At 44.8% G+C, this 20,641-nt stretch overlaps 1 protein-coding gene across 4 annotated transcripts in view; it reads right to left on the minus strand.

The window, feature by feature from the left end:
- The window catches only part of SYN3 (synapsin III), a 195,122-nt gene that overhangs the window by 156,097 nt on the left and 18,384 nt on the right, over window positions 1–20,641 (minus strand). For 3 of the 4 annotated variants that reach the window (XM_074539307.1, XM_074539308.1, XM_005491165.4), the window contains exon 2: window positions 9,193–9,672. In XM_074539307.1, coding sequence (XP_074395408.1) covers window positions 9,193–9,509 — 317 coding nt within the window. In that variant the 5' untranslated portion in view covers window positions 9,510–9,672. Of the gene's footprint in view, window positions 1–9,192; window positions 9,673–14,047; window positions 14,100–20,641 lie in introns of all 4 variants that reach the window. The other variant, XM_074539306.1, reaches the window with a different exon arrangement.

The following is a 20,641-nucleotide window of genomic DNA, read 5'->3' on the forward strand; positions in this document are numbered from 1 at the left end:
AGCACACATGAGAAAGGGAGAAGGATGTTTCTGGCAGACTCCTGGCTGCAGAAGACATTTGTGGATGCTCTCTGCCCCAAAAGCACCTGAGCAAGTCTCTTCCAGAACTCTGTCTAGGACCTGACTGCTGCAGAGCTATCTAGGCAGCTTGTAGTGCAGCAGAGGAGCTGTGCCCAGAAGACCAGTCCAAAAACTTTCTGGGAACCTTGGAAGTGTCCCCACTCACCTTCAGCTCCCAGTGATGAGAGGAGCAGTTCATGGCCCCAGGGGGGCTTAATGTCCCCAGCTTGGGACACTGGGCAAGCCACTGGCCACACAGACCCACTGCCTCTGCCAGGCAGTCTGCAGCACTGCCCGCTGCTTGGCTGGCCACCCCTTTTATTTAAAGCATGGCAGATGTTCAGCTCAGCACAACACAGAGCTGTAATTTGGCCAGGCAGGGTGCAGATGGGTTGGTGTGGTTGCTGTGATCTCAGTGAATTAGCATGTAAACATGTTCTGACTGAAGAAAACTGCAGGGCCATACTCAAGAGCAGTTCCTGGGTGGGATTTATAGAGCCAGGCAATCCATTTAAATGTGGCCCCATGCACTGGGAGGGAGGAAGGACTGTGATAAACACACAAATGTCTGCCCTGGCTTGCAGGAAAGAAGCTTGCCTCAAAGCCCTCTCTCTTTCTGATTAAGAAGCTGCATGCTTTGGAAAAGAATGTATTTTATGGGTGCAAAGACATCAAACAAACTTAAGTTTTGCTTTCTGCCCCAGCTCTGACACGATTACAGGGACATAAGAAACCCAAAGCCTCTTCTTATGAAGTAATCTGGAAAGGACATAAGTTTATTTTGTAGAGATATTCTGTAAACCAGCCCCAGTCTGCCTCAATTACCATGGCTGGAGGAAGCATGCACAACAATTTTCTGTCAGATATGGAATGTGCCTTTACCAGCAGTAGGGAATAATAGATGATCATTTCACCTCCCATTATCTACCTCAGGCTAATTCACAGATTTTCAGATCTTCCTAGGAGAGACCTCAGTGGAACTGATACAGCAAATATTGGAATGCTGTCTTGGAAACTGGGAAGCCATTCTTCAGATGAACTAATAAGCCTGAGTCCAAATCTCCCATGATGTGAGTGACTCACACCTCTATCATTGTTCAACAGAGGCCTTGAGCTACAAACTCGAGAGCTGGCTTGTACCCCCTACTCAGAAATGGGCTCTCCTCACTGACAGCATGCAAAAGAAGGACACTAGGATATTGTAATGACAAATTCCTCCAAATCCTCTGACTGAGCTTGTGCCTCTGGATCAAGATACAGCGGGCAGAGAAAGCCAAGCCAAACTTTGCATGGAAACCACTTATCTAGAGCAGGAAGCAGCCTTTCCTATGCTGTGGAGGGGCCAGAGCAAAACACAATGAAGAGAGAAATGCACAGGGGTCGTGGGGAGAGGTAGGCAAGCGAGTGGGTGGAAGAAGGAGAGAAACAGTAAGAAGAGACTCAGGTAAACAAACCAAAAGGCATCCATGGGTAAATTCTGGAATTATCTGAATTAGTTCCCTGGCATCACATTACACATATTTCTCTGGAGCCCTTGAGAAAATAAGGCCTGTAATTTCTTTCTGAATAATCTAGGAAAAGGCAAGGCTGAAGCCCCCTGGTTTGGGTGTGGGGGCACCCCAGGGAGGGTGGGGAGGTGGTGAGCACTGTATAAAATCCCCATGTCAAAGGGCCTGGGGCCCCAAGTGATGCACAAGGCACTCACTGTATGTCCACATTGTCTCCTTCATAAAAGGGGCTGAGACTGGGAAAAAGGAGGCAGTTTCCAGGATACTGGCCAGCAGCTGCTGGAATGCCCCGACCCCCCCAGCCCCTGCACGCTATAAGGGCAGCAGGGAGGGGAAGGGGGAGGAGTGCCTTTTTTTTTTTTTTTTTTTCTCAAGGTTGAAAATAAGGAAGATTTTCCTTTCAGGAGCCAGTTCTCATTAGGTCCACTACTTTTCCCTGCTCCAGAAATTCTCAGCTGTACATAGTAAGAAATTTTAAGATGGTCAACTCCTGGCTTCCCAGGGCACAGAGATAGGAAAAATCGCCCCATAAATGCTGAGGTCTGCAAATTGCTGGAGTTTTGTCCACATCTACTTTGGCCCAGAGACCTTTATGCAGTGTTCAGCTGTGAGGTGGAGTGGTTGGTAATTAATACTTATTCTCCAAGAGTACCTTGAGGCAAGAGGTGAGGGTGTCAGAATGGTGAATAAGAGTGGTGGATGTGTGCTTTGACACCTCAGAAAACAAGGTTTGAATAAAAAGTTAGATGGACCAGAGGCAAGGCAGAAAGAAAGAAAAGGTTTTCACATTGTACATACCGATGGGGAAGGGCCAGTGAGTAAATCTCAGGTTTGTGGTGGGTCAAAAGGTACCCTAAATACACTGCTACTTTGCCAGGAGCTCCACAGAAGTTTCAGCTCCATGCCTGGGCCCAGCAGTGCTGTGACCAGCCCTGCCCCTCCCTGGGGCAAGGTCACCTTGCTCTAGGTGCTGTCACCACCTGACTTGCTGAGGCCACCAAAGAGAGCCAGCTCTGCAGTGTGCAGGTGTGTCCTCAGTGTCCTCGGATGGGCTGTGGGAACAGACTTCTTTTGTTGCCTTCTGGGAGGAACCACAAACCCAACCCACTCTGGGTACTGTGAAACCATTATTAGTTATGGGATCACATCAAGGGAAGGAACGCCTCACCTGAAGGGGGTTGTGCTGGGCTGTCATGGCAGGACGGATTAGTGTTTTTTTGGATAAAGGAAGTCCTCCTGGTGAGGTCCTTGATGAGATTTGAGGTCCCACCCTACAGGGCTGGGAGGATTTTCTTGGCTTGAATGCAGATGGCAAGGGAAGCGTTGGGGCAGCAAGGGAGAAGTGTTTTTAAAATCTTCCTTTGTGAGTGCTCCCTTTCTGAAGGCCTGTTTTCCAGGGAGACCTGGCTTGGCAAGCCACCAGCACTTTAACCATTGCAGACACAGCCATTCAGGCCACTTGTCCTATTCAAGGAATTGTGGAGTCCCACACAATAGTGGCCTCCCAGCATCTTCCTGTGCTCATCAAACAGGGGTAATCGAAGCCATCCCCCACCAAGAGAAGAAGCACTGGTTAGTGCAGCACTATTGCTTTTGGGCACAGCTTTTTGTGCTTCTCCGAGCTGTCAGAATAGGAAGGACACTTTGCTGTAGGTCTGGTCCCCCACCCAGGCTGTGCTGTGGTCACATTCCTCCTGCCCACAGAGAGCTGGGGGATGGAGGTGGGGTACTGCGTGAAGTGCAACATGAGGCAGCAATTTCATTTTTGTGTATTATCAAAATAGTGCATTGCTGGAACATTTCCAAGTTGCTAAATCTAAATACTATGGCCTGGAGCTGTTTGCAAGGGGTATCAATTTTTGTTGAGGATTTTGCAATTTTTTTCCCAGCCTAATTCAGTTCTCCTTGAATTTGAGGAGCAGTAGAACCGGCCTAACTTGGACCAATCCTGGGGCAGGGCTGTGGACTTTCAGGCAGAAGAAATCTGGCTCACAAACCTTGAGAAATGTATCTGAGGGTTGGGTTTGTTGGATGTTGTTTTTTTATATGTACAGGACTAGGCAGGACATTCTGAGGTTAAATTCTATGCATTTATAGGAACTCTGGTAAAGTAATTAAGGACCCAGATTTGACTTGCATTAGCATAGTTATAGCCTGGTGGGGAATGTTTTCCATATTCCTAGTGTCTATTTTTGTAATGATACTAATCCTGTACATTTCTGTATCACCTTTCATTTAGGGGGACTAGATCCCAAGACAGTTTACATATGCAGGACAAAAATACAGACAGACAGGACGGTACTATACCTAAAACAGATTGAAAAATGATGTGATAAATGCAATTTCTTGAAAAATTTTGACAGTCTTTTCTCCTTTTCACCCTTTCTGTATGCTAGGGAATACAGAAACTCTCCATGCTGCTCCCAGGCGTGCATATGTGCACAAACACACACACTCATTTAACACAAACTTGCCTCCACTTTCTGCTTTCCACTTCTCAAAAAGTGGAATTTGGCAGGAAGCATAGGAAAAAAATATTTGGTCTTGGGTAGACAAAGCTAAATCATGAAAATATAAGGGCTTTTAAACCAGACTTGTGAAAATGTGAATTTTATGTGTAAGTTTTTTCAAATTATTGCTACATTGTTGCACAGAACTTGTGAAACATTAAAAACACTGTGTAAAAAAAAACTTATTCATAATAATCTATTGTCAGTGACCATCATGTTAGATGATTTGGGACATTCTTACCAGGAATTATAGACAAAAGTTTGAAATTTTACCAGCAAATTCCTAAGTTCAAGCTTAAATTCCAAAACTTCTCATCATGTTTAAATGAGTTAGGTACAGGAATACTCCTCTTAATAGGAGCCTTAGTATATCGCCTTCAGCCTACTGAAAGCATGAAATGACTCATGATACTTACTGAATATTTTTAAAAGGAATTCCTTGAAAAAAGTCCCAGTATTTAGGAACTCCGATGTTACCAAGATTCAGTATTAGACTGTTATTATTCACAATCAAATTTTTAGGCAAATGACATATTTAGGGCTCAATATTTTTATGTTTCAGAAGGAAAAATTATTTTCTTTTTTAAAAAAGTTCATTATTTCCTTTGACAAGTATAAAACAATAATCCTGTCCAATCAGTCCATAATTAGACCTGAATCATGACATTATTGTTATACAAAGAACCATTTCAAATGTTTTAAGAGGATTTAATTCAGTGCTAATCACAGTTTCTCTCTTCCTTGATCTTAAAATTTTTGGAGACAGTAGTTCAGGCAGATTTGGCTGCAAATTAAAAAGGAGATAAAACAATGCAATTTTTATATCCTCTGTGACTCATTTTTTGGTGAAGCATTTCACAGTACTCGTGTATATAACACAATACTCAACTGCTGCACACAGAGCACTTGTATTTTGGACAAGGCAGCAAACACAGCACTGCGAGCTCTGGAAACAGCCTGAAATGTGGACAAAACACAATGGCTTTGGAAAGCCACATGAGCTGTTTCACAAATGTAACTTAGATATCCAGCAAACGCAGAAAGAACAACTTTGTTATGCTGTCTGGCCCAGAAAGCAATGCTTTTAGCATGTGTGGCTAATAGGAGCCTTAGCTGCGCTTGATCACTTCCCCCATAAGCTGTTTAAACACGAGGCATTAGGCTGGAAAGCTGAGCACTTTCACAGAGGATGGGGGTTAATAATTTACAGTGCAAAATCCTGTTTGATCTGCTGAGAAATTCAATCCAGCTGGAGCATAATTTTGTTTAATAGCACGGTGGGCGAGGAGGTTGCCAGAGGTGGGATGCTTCCCTGCTGGCAGGGGCCAGGCTGCTGGAGCTGGCCCATGTGCCAGCACCTGGAGTTCTGCTGTCTCCCCTCCTCATGGGCTGCTCCCTTTCGCTGTGTTTAACACACGCATGTGTGTTCATGCCTGAGCTCCATTTTCTCTGGCAGCTGCTGCAGGTGAGCTGTGGATGCATCTTTGGAAGTCTCCCAAGGCACAGATACTCCAGCCCAGCAGAAGGAGCCTCACTCTCCAGGTGGAGGCTCCCCAGCTGAGAAATGTGCCAATAATGAGGGCAGAGAAGCCGAGCTCTTCCCTGGTGTGCTGATGCCCAGGTACACGCACTGCTGTGCGTGCCTCTGAGGGCTGCCTGTCAAAGCCAGGAGCACAAGGAGCTCCAGAGGCAGGATTTCCTCTCGTGCCCATCCCAGACATGGCAATCCACTGCGTGCTTCCTTGCAATGTCTAGGGCTGCGCCTTTCAGGAGAATGGAAAATTTGTCAAAATGTTGCCACTTTAACAGAAAGCTGGGTGAGTTCCCTTGTTCTCAATAGAATGTACCTTTCTTTTACTGCTGCAGAAAGCAGCTGATCATATTTTGTGGGACTCACATTGTTTTTACAGTACTTTGCCTCTGGAATAAACCAGAGCATATTGCATGTCAAGAATGGCAAGGATTTTGTGGTGGAAGACAGGCCATGGATTTCCATGGATGCTCTTTCTTTCCTTCAGACATCTGAGAGAAGTTGAGTGCTACACTGTGCCATCAGAGACATAGTAGCTCCTCAAAAATAGAAAGGATTGTCATTTGTCTCTTTAAAGTGTATTTAACATGCACTTGCCTATTTGGGTTGTTAAAGCATTTCGTCAAGCAATTGTGCAACACCTCATCCCAACACACAACTGCAGCCCTTTGCTGTAATACAAACAGTGATGATGAATTAATGTCTGGCTTGGCAATATTGCTACAGTCTCCGATTCTGAGAAAGTGTTTTCGTTTAGAGAAGAGAAATCAAATGGCAGATTCCACTGTCTCTCACCCTTCCTGTCTGTGAACAAGCTGGTCCTTGTTTGTAACCCTGTGTAACTTGCTCTGGGGGAGGAGGCACTGTGAAGCCCCTCACAGTAATTGTAATAAGGGCAGCACATCAGTAGTTATTTGTTGGGGATTTTTTAAACTAGCTGTTTCAAACGGAGAAGGAAAGAGTTTCTTGAAAACCAAATACTAAGATTTTACAAGTAGAAAGAGCAGAGCAGGCAGAGGGGAAATGCATTACAAACATGATGCTCTTTCCAAACCCAGAATCACCAGCACAGAAGTAACAATGTGCTGTTGTTCACCTTCCAAAGTCTGGAACTGTTTCTGTACATGATGCAGAGGGGATAGTCAGAATCCCTGGATAATCAGCTTTGTCAGCTGGGCTCTCACAAGGCAAACACAGCTTCCTGAGACTGCTCAGCCTGAACTCACATAACACCCTGGCTGAGACCAAGAAGGTGACTGGTGTTGCTCAGAAGAACCTTACCAAAAATAAACATCCACGGAGCCATGGAGTCACTGCTCTTCAGTGCTGCTCTCAGGGGCTCACTGAGTTTCCTGAAGACACAAAATCAACCAGGAGGAAGCACTTGTAGTCCACTGGAATTGTTGCATTGCTGTGCTCTCTGAGAAAGGACCAGACTTTAAACTGGGGAAGTTTCTAGGCATGTATTTCTGTCCATGCTACAAAGAGCCATGGCAGGCAAGGGTTAGTAATGTTCTTTCCTTGTTTTTCATATTGTACATACATCAGGGTATGATCATGAATTCACACACTAATTTTGTTCAGCGTCCTCACAGCCTCAGAGAAAGCAAAGGCAGGGAGCCTTTGCAAGCAGCATTTGATACCTGCAGACTTGTGGGTTGAGTCAGAGAGCTGGGATAAGTGAAAGGGATATCCCATCATTCCTAGAAATGTTGAAGTTATAGACACAGAGGGACAGCCAAGACAGCAGGATGTGAGGAGTGCTTAGAGGAGTGAAGGAGCGAGGACAGCATGGGTAGCCTTGCTTAAAGGAAGGTATACTTCCTTTTTATATATCCCAGCTGCTGCTCCCTCAGCAAGCTCAGCTCACAGACTGCAAAGTCTGCATGACAGAACAGCAGCTGGGAGATATAAAGGCAGGGATTAAAATGAAGTGTGTGTATTTTAAAACATGAAAACCCTGCAGCAGGGTCCAACCCTCCTTGTCTTTTGCCCTGCCCTGACTACACCAGCACCATTAATCTCAAGGAAAAACTAGATTGGCCTTTGAGCTAGGGCTTTCCTCTCTGATTACAATGTTTGGACTGCACAGTGCTGGCTTAGCCCCAGATGCTGGAGCATCGCAGGCACGCCCATTCCCAGACGGTGGATGCTGTGTTAAGGGACTGCCACCTGGCAGCATCTCCAAGGAACTGCAAAAACACTTCCCAGAGACAGAGGTTAGTGAGCATCAGCCTGCAGAGACTCGTGGTGCACCCAGGAAAGAGAGATCAGGTCTGGTTGAGCCAGACTGATGTTGCTGACTGACAGAGCTGGCGTTGAGGGGCTGCTGCTGTGATGAAAGACACTAGGCCAGGGAAACATTCATGGGGACAACCTTATCAGGGACTTTCCCACTCACTGAAGAAGTTGTTCCTCCTTTGAGAAAAATCCCGTTGTTTTCCCTGTCTTACTTCAAGTTGGCTGAAGATGCCTAGCCTAGTTGTACTCAGTCATGGTCTGTTTTTAGGTAAGAGCTAAGCTTTTGATTTGTGAAGATACACTTGAAAGGTAGGTCTCACCTTGTCCCTATTCTTCTAGCTAAAAAAAGAAGAACAAACGTGAGAACTGTACTGAAGAGTGGTGTGGGATGAAGAAAAATAAAATAATCTCTCTTGATCAAGACCCAACCCAATAACCCAACTTCCTTCATTTTGAAGTCTTCAATACTGCCCTCTTACCTGAGCTACTCTTTCCTTTTGTTTTGTGACAAGCTGGCAGATGAAACAACAGCATCTTTTCAACACATTCTCTGGATATTTCCCCCAGATGAGACTCTCAGACAAGTTGCCTAAAGCTTTCTGAACCAGCTGAATTTGAAAAGGAGCATACAAAAGGCAGTAAGAAATTTCTGTAACATTTCAGAAGACTTCAAACAGGAACACTTTGAAAAGTTTACTGTGCTACCCAACATCATAGGAAACAAACTTCCAAACTTTTGTTTGTAAAGAGACCTGCATGAACTAGACAAATTTGAGGCTTAGCTGAGCCTGAGATCCTTTTGCCAATGCACGTTACTATGCTTAGAACATGAAGTGCCCTTGACAGGTAGTACAAAGTTTGGTTATCTATTCATAATTCATGTATAAATTTACATACAGAGGAAAGCTCAAGAGAGACGGAGAGCTGAAGAGATTAAGTCACTTTTTAGAGTCAGCACAGTGGATTAAGGTCCTGAATGACATCATTAACAAACCTTCAGCTCTGACTTCATTGGATCATTGCTAGCTATGATATCTTAGCTAAACCTGCTGAGCCAAGAATGCCCTATGTGTGTTCATATATTAAGGCCATGAAGAAGTTGATCAGTGAATACCAAATGGACATTTTTTACTGAGAAAGTTACAAAAAATCCCACTCTGCCATTCACACAAGTTGTCTGACAGACTCCAGCTGGGGGCCAGAGCTGGTTACCCAAATGTGAAAGCATCTGTGCACCCCCTGCAGATTACCCGTGATTCCCTGAGAATTCTCATGGATTTATGAGAATCCATGATTCCCTCAGCTCCCAGGAGGTGAACTAGTGGGGATCAGGGTGACTCACCAGTCCGTGTGCGCGTCATCGATCACCAGGAGGACCTTGGGTTTCGGTGCCGCGGGGGGCGCGGGCCCGGCCGAGTGCTCCATCAGGCCCGCAGCCGCCTGCGTGGTTTGTTTCATGGCGCTGGAGATGGAGCTGAAGATGCTGCTGCCCGTGGAGGAGGAGTGCGAGGGCTGCGGCGGCTGCAGGTGCTTCCTCTCCGTGGCAGGAGACACCGGGGAGCTCGTGGAGCTGTCGGGGCGCTGCAAGTCCATCATGTACCCGTTGGGCAGGTTTGCCACGAAGCTGCTGTCTGAGAGACGCCGCCGGAGGAAATTCATCTTTGCAGCGCTGAGGGGAAACTGAACGGTGCTGTTGCCAGTCCTGGAGGATGCCTCTGTGGCCGTGTGGGTGCTTCTTTAAAGTCCAGGCAGGCAGGCTTTACCCCTTGAAACTGTGCTGGAGATCTATGCCTAATTTTGTCAGCTATATTTTCCTTCTCTCCTGCGGGAAGAGAATCAAAGACATATATGTGAGGTACATACTGTGAGACTGAGTTAAGTAACCTCCTTTGGGTGTCTTAGACAGGTGCCTTAATCAATGTAAGAAGGGACTGCTGGTTGCTATGTAGTATTCCACACTGCTACAGTCAAACAATTAGGACAAAATATGTGTCACCATTGTCATCCCCAAACATTCTCTGATCTGTAGAGACCAGCCTGCACTAGCTTAGGGGCTAACAACTCGATCACTGTGGACAAAGAAAAAATTACTCTGATAAGTGTTAATTTTAAAATGAGAAGCACCTTATTTCTAGTATCTTGTGTGTTGAAAATTACAGAATCACAAGCAAATAATCCAAATGGATATAAAGTTGTATCATCTTTGGTAGGCTTGTGAGCAAAGTTTTGAATGTAAGGAACAAATGTCCAAAATTTAAATAGGACTTAAATAAAAAATAGCAGAATAATTCCAGATCAAGTTCAGTGACAGAAATTACACTTTTCTGCTCTTCCTCCTCTCTGCACTCAGACTCTGAGCCAGGTCCTTGCTGGTGGTTGTTTTGCAGGCCATCTGATTTTTGACATTCACTTGTAGGAATTTTGCAGTTACTCAAAACTAGAAACTTGCCTGTCTAATCTTCATACAGTTTTTTTCCTCTCTCATTGGTGTTTTTGGTTTGTTTGGTTTGTTTCGTTTTAACGGGAATTTATTCTGCTCTTCTCTTCAAATGAGAAAACTAACATGGTGAAATATAAGTACTTGACTCTTCTCCCTTGACAATTAAATAATCTCACAATTTAAAAAAAAAAATCACCTCTAGGCACACCCCAGAAGACAGACTTCCACAGTAATTTCCTGAGAAAATTTTATCTGCTAAGACAGCCTTTGAGTCTTGGTTGGTGAGATTAAGGGGAAAAACAACAAAAAATTAATACTGGTAAAACACATATGTTCTTTGAGACATACATATTTGCAGCAACAAAAACGAGTGTTACCTCATACATCAAGTGAGAAGAGTCTCATGCATCCATGGTATCATTGTTTAAATTATGCCTAACTCCCTTCAAGTCTCTTTGAATGACCCCCTGCAAATAGTGGAGCTCCTTGCCTTCACCTGGTTTGGTGTCTCTTACTGCTCACCCTCCTGTCCCAAATTCTGATTGCCTCCTGAGGGCAGAAAATTGTCTTTCCCCAGCTGTCCAAGAAGACAAATTGAGAATGTCTCTTCTGGAGCTGTGGGTGAGAGCTCATGGAGCAACCAAACAGCTTTCTAAAAATAAGCTCTCCTTCATTTTCACCTGCAGGGATTTGCAAAGCTTTGCAGACAAAAGAGTCAGACCACATTGGTCATAACCCCCAAACCCTTAGAGAGGCTCAGATGAGCCTACCTGGAAGTAAGCAAGCTACAAAAAGCCCCTTGGCACATCCCCAAATCTCACTATCCATCACCACCCTCAATCTGCGGGCACAGGATCCATCCAGAGCAGAGGGCTCCCTACTGGAGCTGCTGACCCTGGCTGATTAGAATAATTTTTCTTTTGATTTCTAAGCCCTGGCAGTGCAAGTCCTCTGACTTTGCTGGAGCCTGGAGGTAGTCTTTTCCCAGGGAATGGCTCAGGAAATCTTTAATGACTTCCTGCCACATTCACAGTCGATAATGTATCTCGGGGTATTGTGCTGACTTCCCGCCTCCTGGTGACTGCTCAACATCAGCAACACACACCAGGGAGCACTTCAGTAGCACTGCCTGCAGCAATTGCTCCAAAAGGCAGGTAATGGAGAGTACCCACGAATTGTGAGCGGGCTACTTACCCCATATATACACCCACACAATACTTGTCCTGCTGCAGGAATGGTGAGTGCCAGCGCTGAGCCATCCACTGTTACCTGTCCAGGATGATGGGGGTGGAACAGCCTACAAAGGCTTTGGGGGATTTATATGCCACAGACTGGGTAAAAATGTGCTGTGCTGTCCTCTAATCAGGAACCTGTGTTTTCTCCTTCATACAAATAAGAAAAATCCCCTCCCCTGAGTGACAATTCATTCGGGAGTAGGTGCAGTCCTGGTAAAAGAGGAGTATCCCAGAGATCTGCCCACTGTCAGAAGGGCTCCAAATGAGTACCCCATTGCTGTGTACAGCTATCAGGCATGCTCTCTTCTAGGGCCTTGGTGTTAACTGGCAAGACCTGGGGCACAAATTTGATACTGGCCTTGGGAGAAGCACTTGCAGCACAAGATCCCTGCTCTTTGAACGACTTGCACATCACAGAGCTGCTGGTTCCTGCTGTGGCAGCTCTCAGCCACGGGAGGGAACCTGCCCCCAGCCATACAGGCTGGAGAAGGCTCTTGGCACAAGCCAGCATCCTTGGGACAGGGTCCATAAAGACTTCCATTTTTGTCAAGGTGCTTCTTCCTCTCTGCCAGGTGTTTGCATAGCTGCTTCCTCCCCTGAGAGATTTGCACTCTCCAAATGAACATGGATAACTTGCAAAGCATCAGCAAGTAAATGAATGGGCAAATGTCTCTGCTAGGCCCTGCAGTGAGGGAAGAACAGCATGAAGGCTCATGACCTAGGGTGTCCCAAGGCTGTGAAGGGCCAGAGTATTCCATGAGGTCCATGGAAGGCACACAGTTTTCCTCTTCAACAGGACTTCCCAAATTGTACTCAGTGCTTGCACTAAACAATTTATCATACTTAGTGCAAGGCCATGACCACTCTGATCCTGGCCCCTTTTAAACAGGAATGTTTGCAGTGACCTGTCATTTTTTTCCACCAGGGGTTTCATAGTGGGAGCTTTTGCCCAGGAAATGCTGGGAGCTGGCAAAATTCTCTTGTCTAGAGAGTTTGGGACATTGCACTTAGTCTGGCCTTTCCCTGTGCTGGTTGGCACAGCCTCCACTCTCTGCTAAGACTGGGCTGCATGCCGTTGGCTTGGGGAGGAAGGAGAGGAAACCTAAGCTCTGATGTCACAGGGAAATCTCCCTCTGGCAAAGCACACAGAGGTTAAAATCAATGGATGACACTGCAGCAGAGAGCAACGCCTGGCTCCACTCTGGGGTTCCTCAGCTTTGGGCACCTCAGAGTGATGCTCCTCCTCTCATTACATACATTTTTCTAATGATAGGCTAATGTAATTGAAAAAGTTTGTTGTTTCTTTGGTTTGTTTTGTGTTTTTTTTTTTTTTTTTAGGCTTCACTGTATCGATTTGTCAATTGCCATTAGCGCCACCACAGAGATCTTCTCTGCAATGGGAGCAGTGCAAACTGCCAGGAGCTTTTCTGCCAGCAGTTTACACTGCTTTCATTGCTGGAAAACCTCATAGTCTGCTTTTGCATCACTCACACTTACTGTTATTTAACTTTCAGAAGTAGGTGTTTTCATTCAGGCACAGGCTGAGTAGGTTAGGGCCTCATTTTCCTACAGCTTGAAACTCTCTGTGGACTTGCTGAGGGCTCAGCCTGTCAGGCCAAATCTGGCTCTGTAGCTCTTATGCAGCACAACATCCACCCAGTGCACGCACAGATCTTACCCTGGCAAGTGAGCAGGGCTGCAATTTTCATTTTCACAAATGCAGGAGCCTACACCTCCATCAGAAGCAAGACAGATCTGCTGAGTGTTTTTTGTCACTCCAGAGCCACAGGCAGGAGAGCTGCTGGCTCTACACCATCAAGTCATACGTTCCCTGTGTACACCAGTCTCCGTATGGCTCACAGGGAGACACATCACCTACTTAATGCTGTGCCAGGCACTAACTTGCCTGCAGGAAGGGAGCTCCCTGCACAGCTGCAAATACAGCCCATGGGCTGCTTCCAGACAAAGCAACAGCTCCTGTGGAGTTCCTTAAGTTGCAAGACAAGCAGCTGCTTCTCACCAAGCAGGAGTCATCTGCTGCTGAGTGAAACAGCTGCTCCTGAAAGCTAGCTGGGAAAACAGTATCTGGGCCATGGAGCTGCAGGGTGGGATCTACTCTATACTTCAGGGTGGGGAAATAACAACTGAGGCACAGGAGAATGAGAGAGTCCTGAGGAAAAAAAGCAGGCAAGAGAGACAGGGAGAGGAGCAGCAGGAGGAGAAGGCAGTAGCAGAAAGGGAGGAAGGCAAGCAGGAATAAGCTTAACCAGCAGACAATGCAGGAGCACGCAGAAATCCCAACAATGTGAGCACCTTCAGGAAACCAAAAGGGAACAATGTGAGCAACCAAATGAGGCAAGAAGAAGGTCAAGTGGAGCTGACCTTGAAAACAATAGCCAAGGGGTTGGCACTGTCAGCCCCTTACTAACACACAGTTAAACTTCCTGGCTGATATTTCTGGAAGAGCAAGGGAGGATATGCAATCTACTCACTCAGCGCACTGACAGCAGCCAAGCACCTACCTGCTTTCTCTCAAGGATATACTCCATGGAGATGCAAGTTATCTCAGAAAACCTGTTGACATGTGTTAGAAAACAAGAACAGAATGTTCACTTAAACCTCTTGTTGGGTTATTTTCTGATGTGCAGCAGTGTCTGGAGGGAACCCAGCTCAGCTGGCTGATAGCTGCTACCCACGCTTAGATTTCCCCTGAGCTTGTTATCTCATGCTGTCAGGTAATGAACTGACACAACCACACCAACCTGCATCTGATTACTGCTCTTGACAGAGCAATGCTGGGGGCAGCAGGATGGAAAAACACTGCAGAGGGATTATCCCCCACCTCACTGTTAGAGATTGCACTCTTCCTTCTGCCCCACGGTGGGAGGGAAGGTGAGGGGAAGCTCCTCACCTGGCAACAACCATTGCCTTTCACCCCCTCACATCCATTTTGCAGCCTGCCTTCAGCATACATTCAAGTCTTAACACATTCCCATGGATCCCTTTCTGCCTTCAGGCATACTGACATCATGTGGGAGTCGACCTCTGTGGAGGGACAGCCATGTTAGGAAACTCGAAATCCAGCTGGATGCCTTTCCACACACAGTATATTTTTTAAAACTGTATTTTCCACATTTATAGTATATTTCAAAAAGAAGAAAGCAAGAAGTTATTTATCATCGTCAAGCTTTCAGTGTTTCACCCTGAATGGTTTCAGTGTTTCAGCATCCCAAGCTTGGCATAACTTGGCATTTCTTGGGAAGAACTGAAAGCATAATAAAACAAATTGTTCTGAAATGAATTATAATTTTTGTTAGTTTTTTATTTCATTTGCCACAGTCCTGGGTTCAAGAGGTTCACATGTTTAAACATTTCTTGGTATTTTTCAACAACAGCTGAAATTCTATAAATCAGGAAATTGCGACAACATGGGTAAGAAAAAGAAAGTGATACACCCCCAAAAATACTCCACATTTTGTAAACCTTAAGCACATACAAAAAGCATAGGAATTGGAAAGACTGTATGCCAGCCCAAAGAACAGAGGATAGCAGAGTTTCCATGCTGGTTTTCAGTTTGCAGAGAGCTTTCCCTGTAATGTAGACACTGGTTTAAATTTTCCAGAGCATGTAAAACTTCAGCACAAACCCCACTGACACCAGCAGAGCCATATGGTGTCTTTGGAGGCAGTTGCAGGGAGTCAGAAGCCTGCAGCTGGAGGGGATGCCAGGGCAGGGGAGCAGAAAGAGCTCTCAAGACAATAATCCTATCTGGAGCCTGAGTCTCCTGCTACGTGTTAGACAGCAGCTCACCAGAATCAGAGAATGGTCTGGGCTGGAAGGGATCCTAAGAATCATCTAGTTCCACCCATCCTTCTGTGGATTTTCCCAAGAAGCCAGTCTCTTGTGCACTCAATTTCTCTGCTCAAACAGAGAGACTGTCAGAGATGGCAGGACGTCTCTCTGTCAGAAGCGAATCACTTCACAATGTTCAACATGCTTCACTAAGCCACTGAAACATATAAAGGTGCAATGATTCCATTGTCTTATTGCTGCATTCCTGTAGATCTTAAAAAAAATCCTCTCTGCCTGCTTGGGTGGCTATTTAACTGGAAGTCTGGGTTTCACAAATCTTATCTGTATTTTTCTTTTGCAAAGCTGCCAGAGCTTTCTACACAGCAGTTTCATGGTAGGGGGGGCTGCCTTATCTCCTGAAGATAGTGGGGGTGTGCATATCAAACCAAGTGCAAATGGGACCACTTCCCAAGAGCTACACCCTCATTCGCACAGCAAATGAGTAAGTCTGCTTCCTCTTTTGCCTATTATTTCATAATGGCAAGTGAGGAAAAGAAGATGGGGAAAAACAATCCGAAGTGAAAAAATGCCTCTGTAAGATCATCAGACTTTCAAGCAGATTGCAAAGGAAGATGACTAAAGCCATGAACAATAGTGAAAAATTTTCTAGCAAAAGCAAATCTGAATATTATGATAATACTCTCTGGCTTTAATATCCCCCAAGATCAAATAGCGACTTGTTACTTCTTGGAAACAATATATTATTTCATAATTTTAGTCTCACTTTGGAAATCCTGTTGGCACCTAATGGCTGTGGTGTTGTCTCAGTGGTAATATCCTCTTGTCAATGAGCTTATGGAGGCCTTTTGTGGCCTGTCTGCTCAACATCAATAATTGCTTATCAGCAAAGCCAGACCCAGCACAACTGGAGCAGGCAGTGTGTCTAATCCTTGAATGCCACAGAGTCATCTCCATCTCTAAGTCAGTTGAGTTTGCATCCTGGCTCCATTTCTTATTTCCCAGGAGTGCTGTGGTCATTCCTACCCCAGCAATAGTGACACTAATGCTTCCATTAAGACTGATAGTTGCACACATGCCAAAGTGGCTCCTCATGGTGAGGGTAAAGGAAAGCAGGAGACAGCAGTACAACCAGAGAACTTGTGAAGATAAATGCTCTGCATATTAAGGGGATGAAATCGTAAGAAGGAAGTAAGCAGGGCTTGGAAGGTCCTGTCTTTTTCCTCCCCAGTCTTGGATCTGATGCAGTTCATGTTGTGTGCTGTGAGACAGGCTTCAAGTTTTCTGCAGCAACCGTGCAAGCCCTGATTTCATGGTGATAAGAGTGAAAGTGGCACCAGAAACACCATTAATAGAGCAGGGATTTCCTTCAGCTGAGAGGCGTGCTGCTTTGAAGAGTGCTGATCTGAATAAAATCAAGGAGCTGGGTGTATTTAATATGTAGGGCCTGCCAATATGCATTAGGGCTCATGCAGATAAGAGGTGCCTCAGGGACTGACAACTCACAGGGTCTCAGAGGAAACTGCAGCATCTTGCCCAGTGCTAATGGGGCTCATGTCTTGATTGTGATCACTTCCTCATTCCCATTTTCTTTCTACTCTATTTCAGTTCTTTCTACTCTATTTCAGTTCTGCCACAATAGACTGGTTATTCAAAATGCTTGTAAACAAAATATTTCACTACCACAAAGTGAACTAGATATGTTGTAGGGGAAAAAGTGCTATAGGCTGTGAAACAGGAGGAAACAATTAATTAAGAGATTATAGTATACATCAAATACATAATTATTAGTTAACTGGTAATGATAAGAAGGATTTTCTGTTTGGAGCCCAAATTGTGTAAGTTTTGATATAAGACAAAAATCTATTGCATATTTCCAAATAAAAAAGCTTCAAACAAAACTTCATAATTCTTGCATCTATGCTTCTAATTCATTTTAAGCTGCTACAAAAACTCAATTTCTTTTCCAAATGTTCTATGCTTCTAGGGTTTAAAAAGTCTTCCTTCAAACATTTTAAGTCCTCCAAACTATCTATAGTACTAACATATTCCATCTAAGCTCTGCTGCCATTTGCATCTGCCTCATTTCTTCCCCCTGCATCACTCCAGGCACCAGTATATTCCAGTTTCCCAGATTTTCCCCATATGGCAAGGAACCCCTTATATACATGAGATTTACTTCACCTGATGGTGTGAACAGCAGATATCTGGAGAAATAAAACCTGTAGCTTGCCTTTGTTTAGCTTTTTTGCTTTCTAACCTTATGTGCCCATCTCAGGCAGCAATACAAAGACTAAGCCAAGAACTGGAGCACCCTTACGGATTTATTTTGATGACAGAAGGGAAAGACAATGTTTTACTGCATTCTGGGCAAGATTTGTGACACAACTGTAAGACAGCTTGATGTCAATTCTTACATGTGATGTAGAAGTGGTGGGAGATTGGCTGGACTATTCCTGACAATGAGGATGGGTAGACCTTCAACTGGAGCACTGCATGGGTTGTCTCAAGCTCTGTGGCAGCCAATCCAAGCCATGCTGAGGATTTGTGGGAGATATTTTCCCTCACTTTTTTACATCTTTGATCACATGGAGACACATGAAAACATGTGTGGGTTTGTGGAACATGTCCCTTTTGCTCCCACCGTGTACCCACACACGTCTCACCCCAACAGGGGCACGTTCCCCTATCCCAGAGCTGAACTGAGCACCTCAGTCTTTGTGACATTGCCAGTGCCTGCTGCCCTGTTGCAACCTCGAAAAATGTGCATAAGATCCTGCTCTAGCACGGCTGCAGGTTGGAGAGATGCAAGCCAAACATATCTGTGGTACCAGCAGAAACCTCTGCAGACAGTCAGGTGGTAGGTGTTAGGTCCCTTACAATAAGGGATCTGCACAGGTTCTGAAGGCTATTTATGAATTTATGTTGTCTCTGTAGGGACACTGTGTTGATGAAGAGTTGCATCACCAGAGATGCACTGCTAAGATCAGAAAATAACTTTTAAAAAGCTAGGGATAAACTTGATTGCTACCTTATTTCACTAACTTTCTTTTATCTGGCTGCCTTCTCTCCCAGTTCCTGCCTGCTTGCCTATCCAGTCTTTGTACTCATGTTGGTTGCTGTAGGAGTCCTCCACAACTGGCTCCAAACACCAGGTACTGTGTTTGGACAGAAAGCATCTGAACATATAATACATGATTGGGGAAACTGGATCAGAATCTGGACCCATACAAAGTTCTGAAAAATAAGGCTAGTGGGCTGTGCCCAGAGATGGAAATAAAGCACAATGTGATCGTCAAACCATGACAAAGTCTCCTGCTATCAGCTTGGGGAAAGGTCATGCAGTGCCTTGGTTTCCCATTTAAGATGACAAGGTTTATTTTGCAGAGTGCAGAGATCTTGCAAGGCTCAGCTCCTACACCTTCATGCTGCACCTCTGAGCCAAGCACAGGCAGCTTCAGGAGCTCTGCTTCCCCTGCTGATCAAGAGCTGAATTACAAAGCTTTAAGAGTTACAAGAGTGGCCAGCCTTTTTTAAGAAACAAACCACCAAACCTTTCAAGACCTGGAGAGTATATAGCCACCATGAGTGGGGGAAAAAATGAGAAAGGTTTCTTGGAAAGCTTGGAAAAAAGCAGCACTTAGAAGCATTTTGTAACCAGGAACACAAAGGATGAATCTGCACGGCTATTTTGGGTTCTCCTTCTGTGCTTTGAGAAGTTCTGTCTCAAGGAAAGGAGAGAAGGAAAGGGGTGAGGGAAAGAGGAGCATCTGCAGCTGGACAGCCCCAGCAGGCACTGTGAGAGGAACTCAAGCCACAGACACTGATGTCAGCTCTTTCTGGGTGCACACACAAGCATGGTGTGAATTACTGTGCTTGTGTACAATTGTACAACGATATGGGTAATGATAGAAGCATCATTGCAAAGTATTCCTATTCCTCTCTGGGGCAATCTGCATTTCCCAGAGCTAAGTAGTGCTGTCCCACATGACTGAAGCTTACAGACAAAAGCCTCTTTTAGTCTGGATATGCATTTACAAAATAAAAAGACATGCCCAAGAGTAGACTGCAGTATCAGCTGAAGAATCCAAACCAAACTCCACAGAGTCCTGAGAAACAGCTGGAGGGTTGCCTTGCTCTGCTAGGTTTGTTTCCAGCTCTTGCCCAGACAGAGTCTGTGCTCTCATGATCATTAAGGCCAGAAAGGTTGAAATTTTCTGGCCACCTGTTAACAAATGCCTCACTTTGTCATCACTATGGAGGCACAGAACTGGTTAAAAAACCAAACCCAACCCAACCCAACCAAACCAAACCCAACCAAACCAAACCAAACCAAACCAAACCAAACCAAACCAAACCACAAACTCCAGAGTGTAACTTCATACCTCCAAGATTTCTATGGCTGGCATGGATGACCAGATGTTAAACAAACAGGCTGAGGAAGTGTTTATTCCCTGCAGCTTTGCAGAGGCACTCACCCTGGCCTCCTCCTGTTCAGATGACAAGCCAAAATCTGTGCTTACACTTGTATACCCAGCATTTGCCAAAGGTTTGACCTGAAGGGCAGAACTGATATTCCTGCAGGTTGCAGTGCGGCAGTCAGTTCACTAAAACATACAAAACATTATGCTTTATTTCAAGACTGCACACACAAAAGAAAACCAGTCTTTGAGTTTTTCTGGATCAAAAGACCTGTCCTTTATTTTTTCTAAGGGACTTTAAGGAAGTCACTAACTATACAAATAAATCATTGAAAGGTTAAATTGGGTCACATTTTAGAGAGACTGATCTCTGCGGTGACATAAATACAGATTGCAGAGGTGTTCAATAATACACAACGTAAGTACAGAAACTCTTTAAAATTAAACCCAGCTGAAAAACATATTACTTGCTAACATGGAAGGATATACAGAGTTCTCAGCTTAAATGAGTACTGATAATTGTAGTGGTGTTTGCAGGGGTCCCAGGACAAGGGAAGAGATGAGGATCTTGACTCCATGTTTCAGAAGGCTGATTTATTATTTTATTATATATATATTATATTAAAAGAAAATTATACACTAAATTCCTTTAGTGTACTAAAGGAATAGAAGAAAAGATTTCGTCAGAAGGCTAGCAAGGAATAGAATGGAATAATAATAAAATCTTATGACTGCTCACAGCCTCGACACAGGTGGCTGTCATTGGTCATCAAGTAAAAACAATTTTACATGCTGGGTAAACAATTCTCCAAATCACATTCCAAAGCAGCAAAACATGGAGAAACTGAAGCTTCTCAGGAGAAAGGACCCAGGCAAAAGGATTTT

The sequence above is a fragment of the Zonotrichia albicollis genome, chromosome 4 (assembly GCF_047830755.1).
Source record: "Zonotrichia albicollis isolate bZonAlb1 chromosome 4, bZonAlb1.hap1, whole genome shotgun sequence".
Lineage (NCBI taxonomy): Eukaryota > Metazoa > Chordata > Aves > Passeriformes > Passerellidae > Zonotrichia > Zonotrichia albicollis.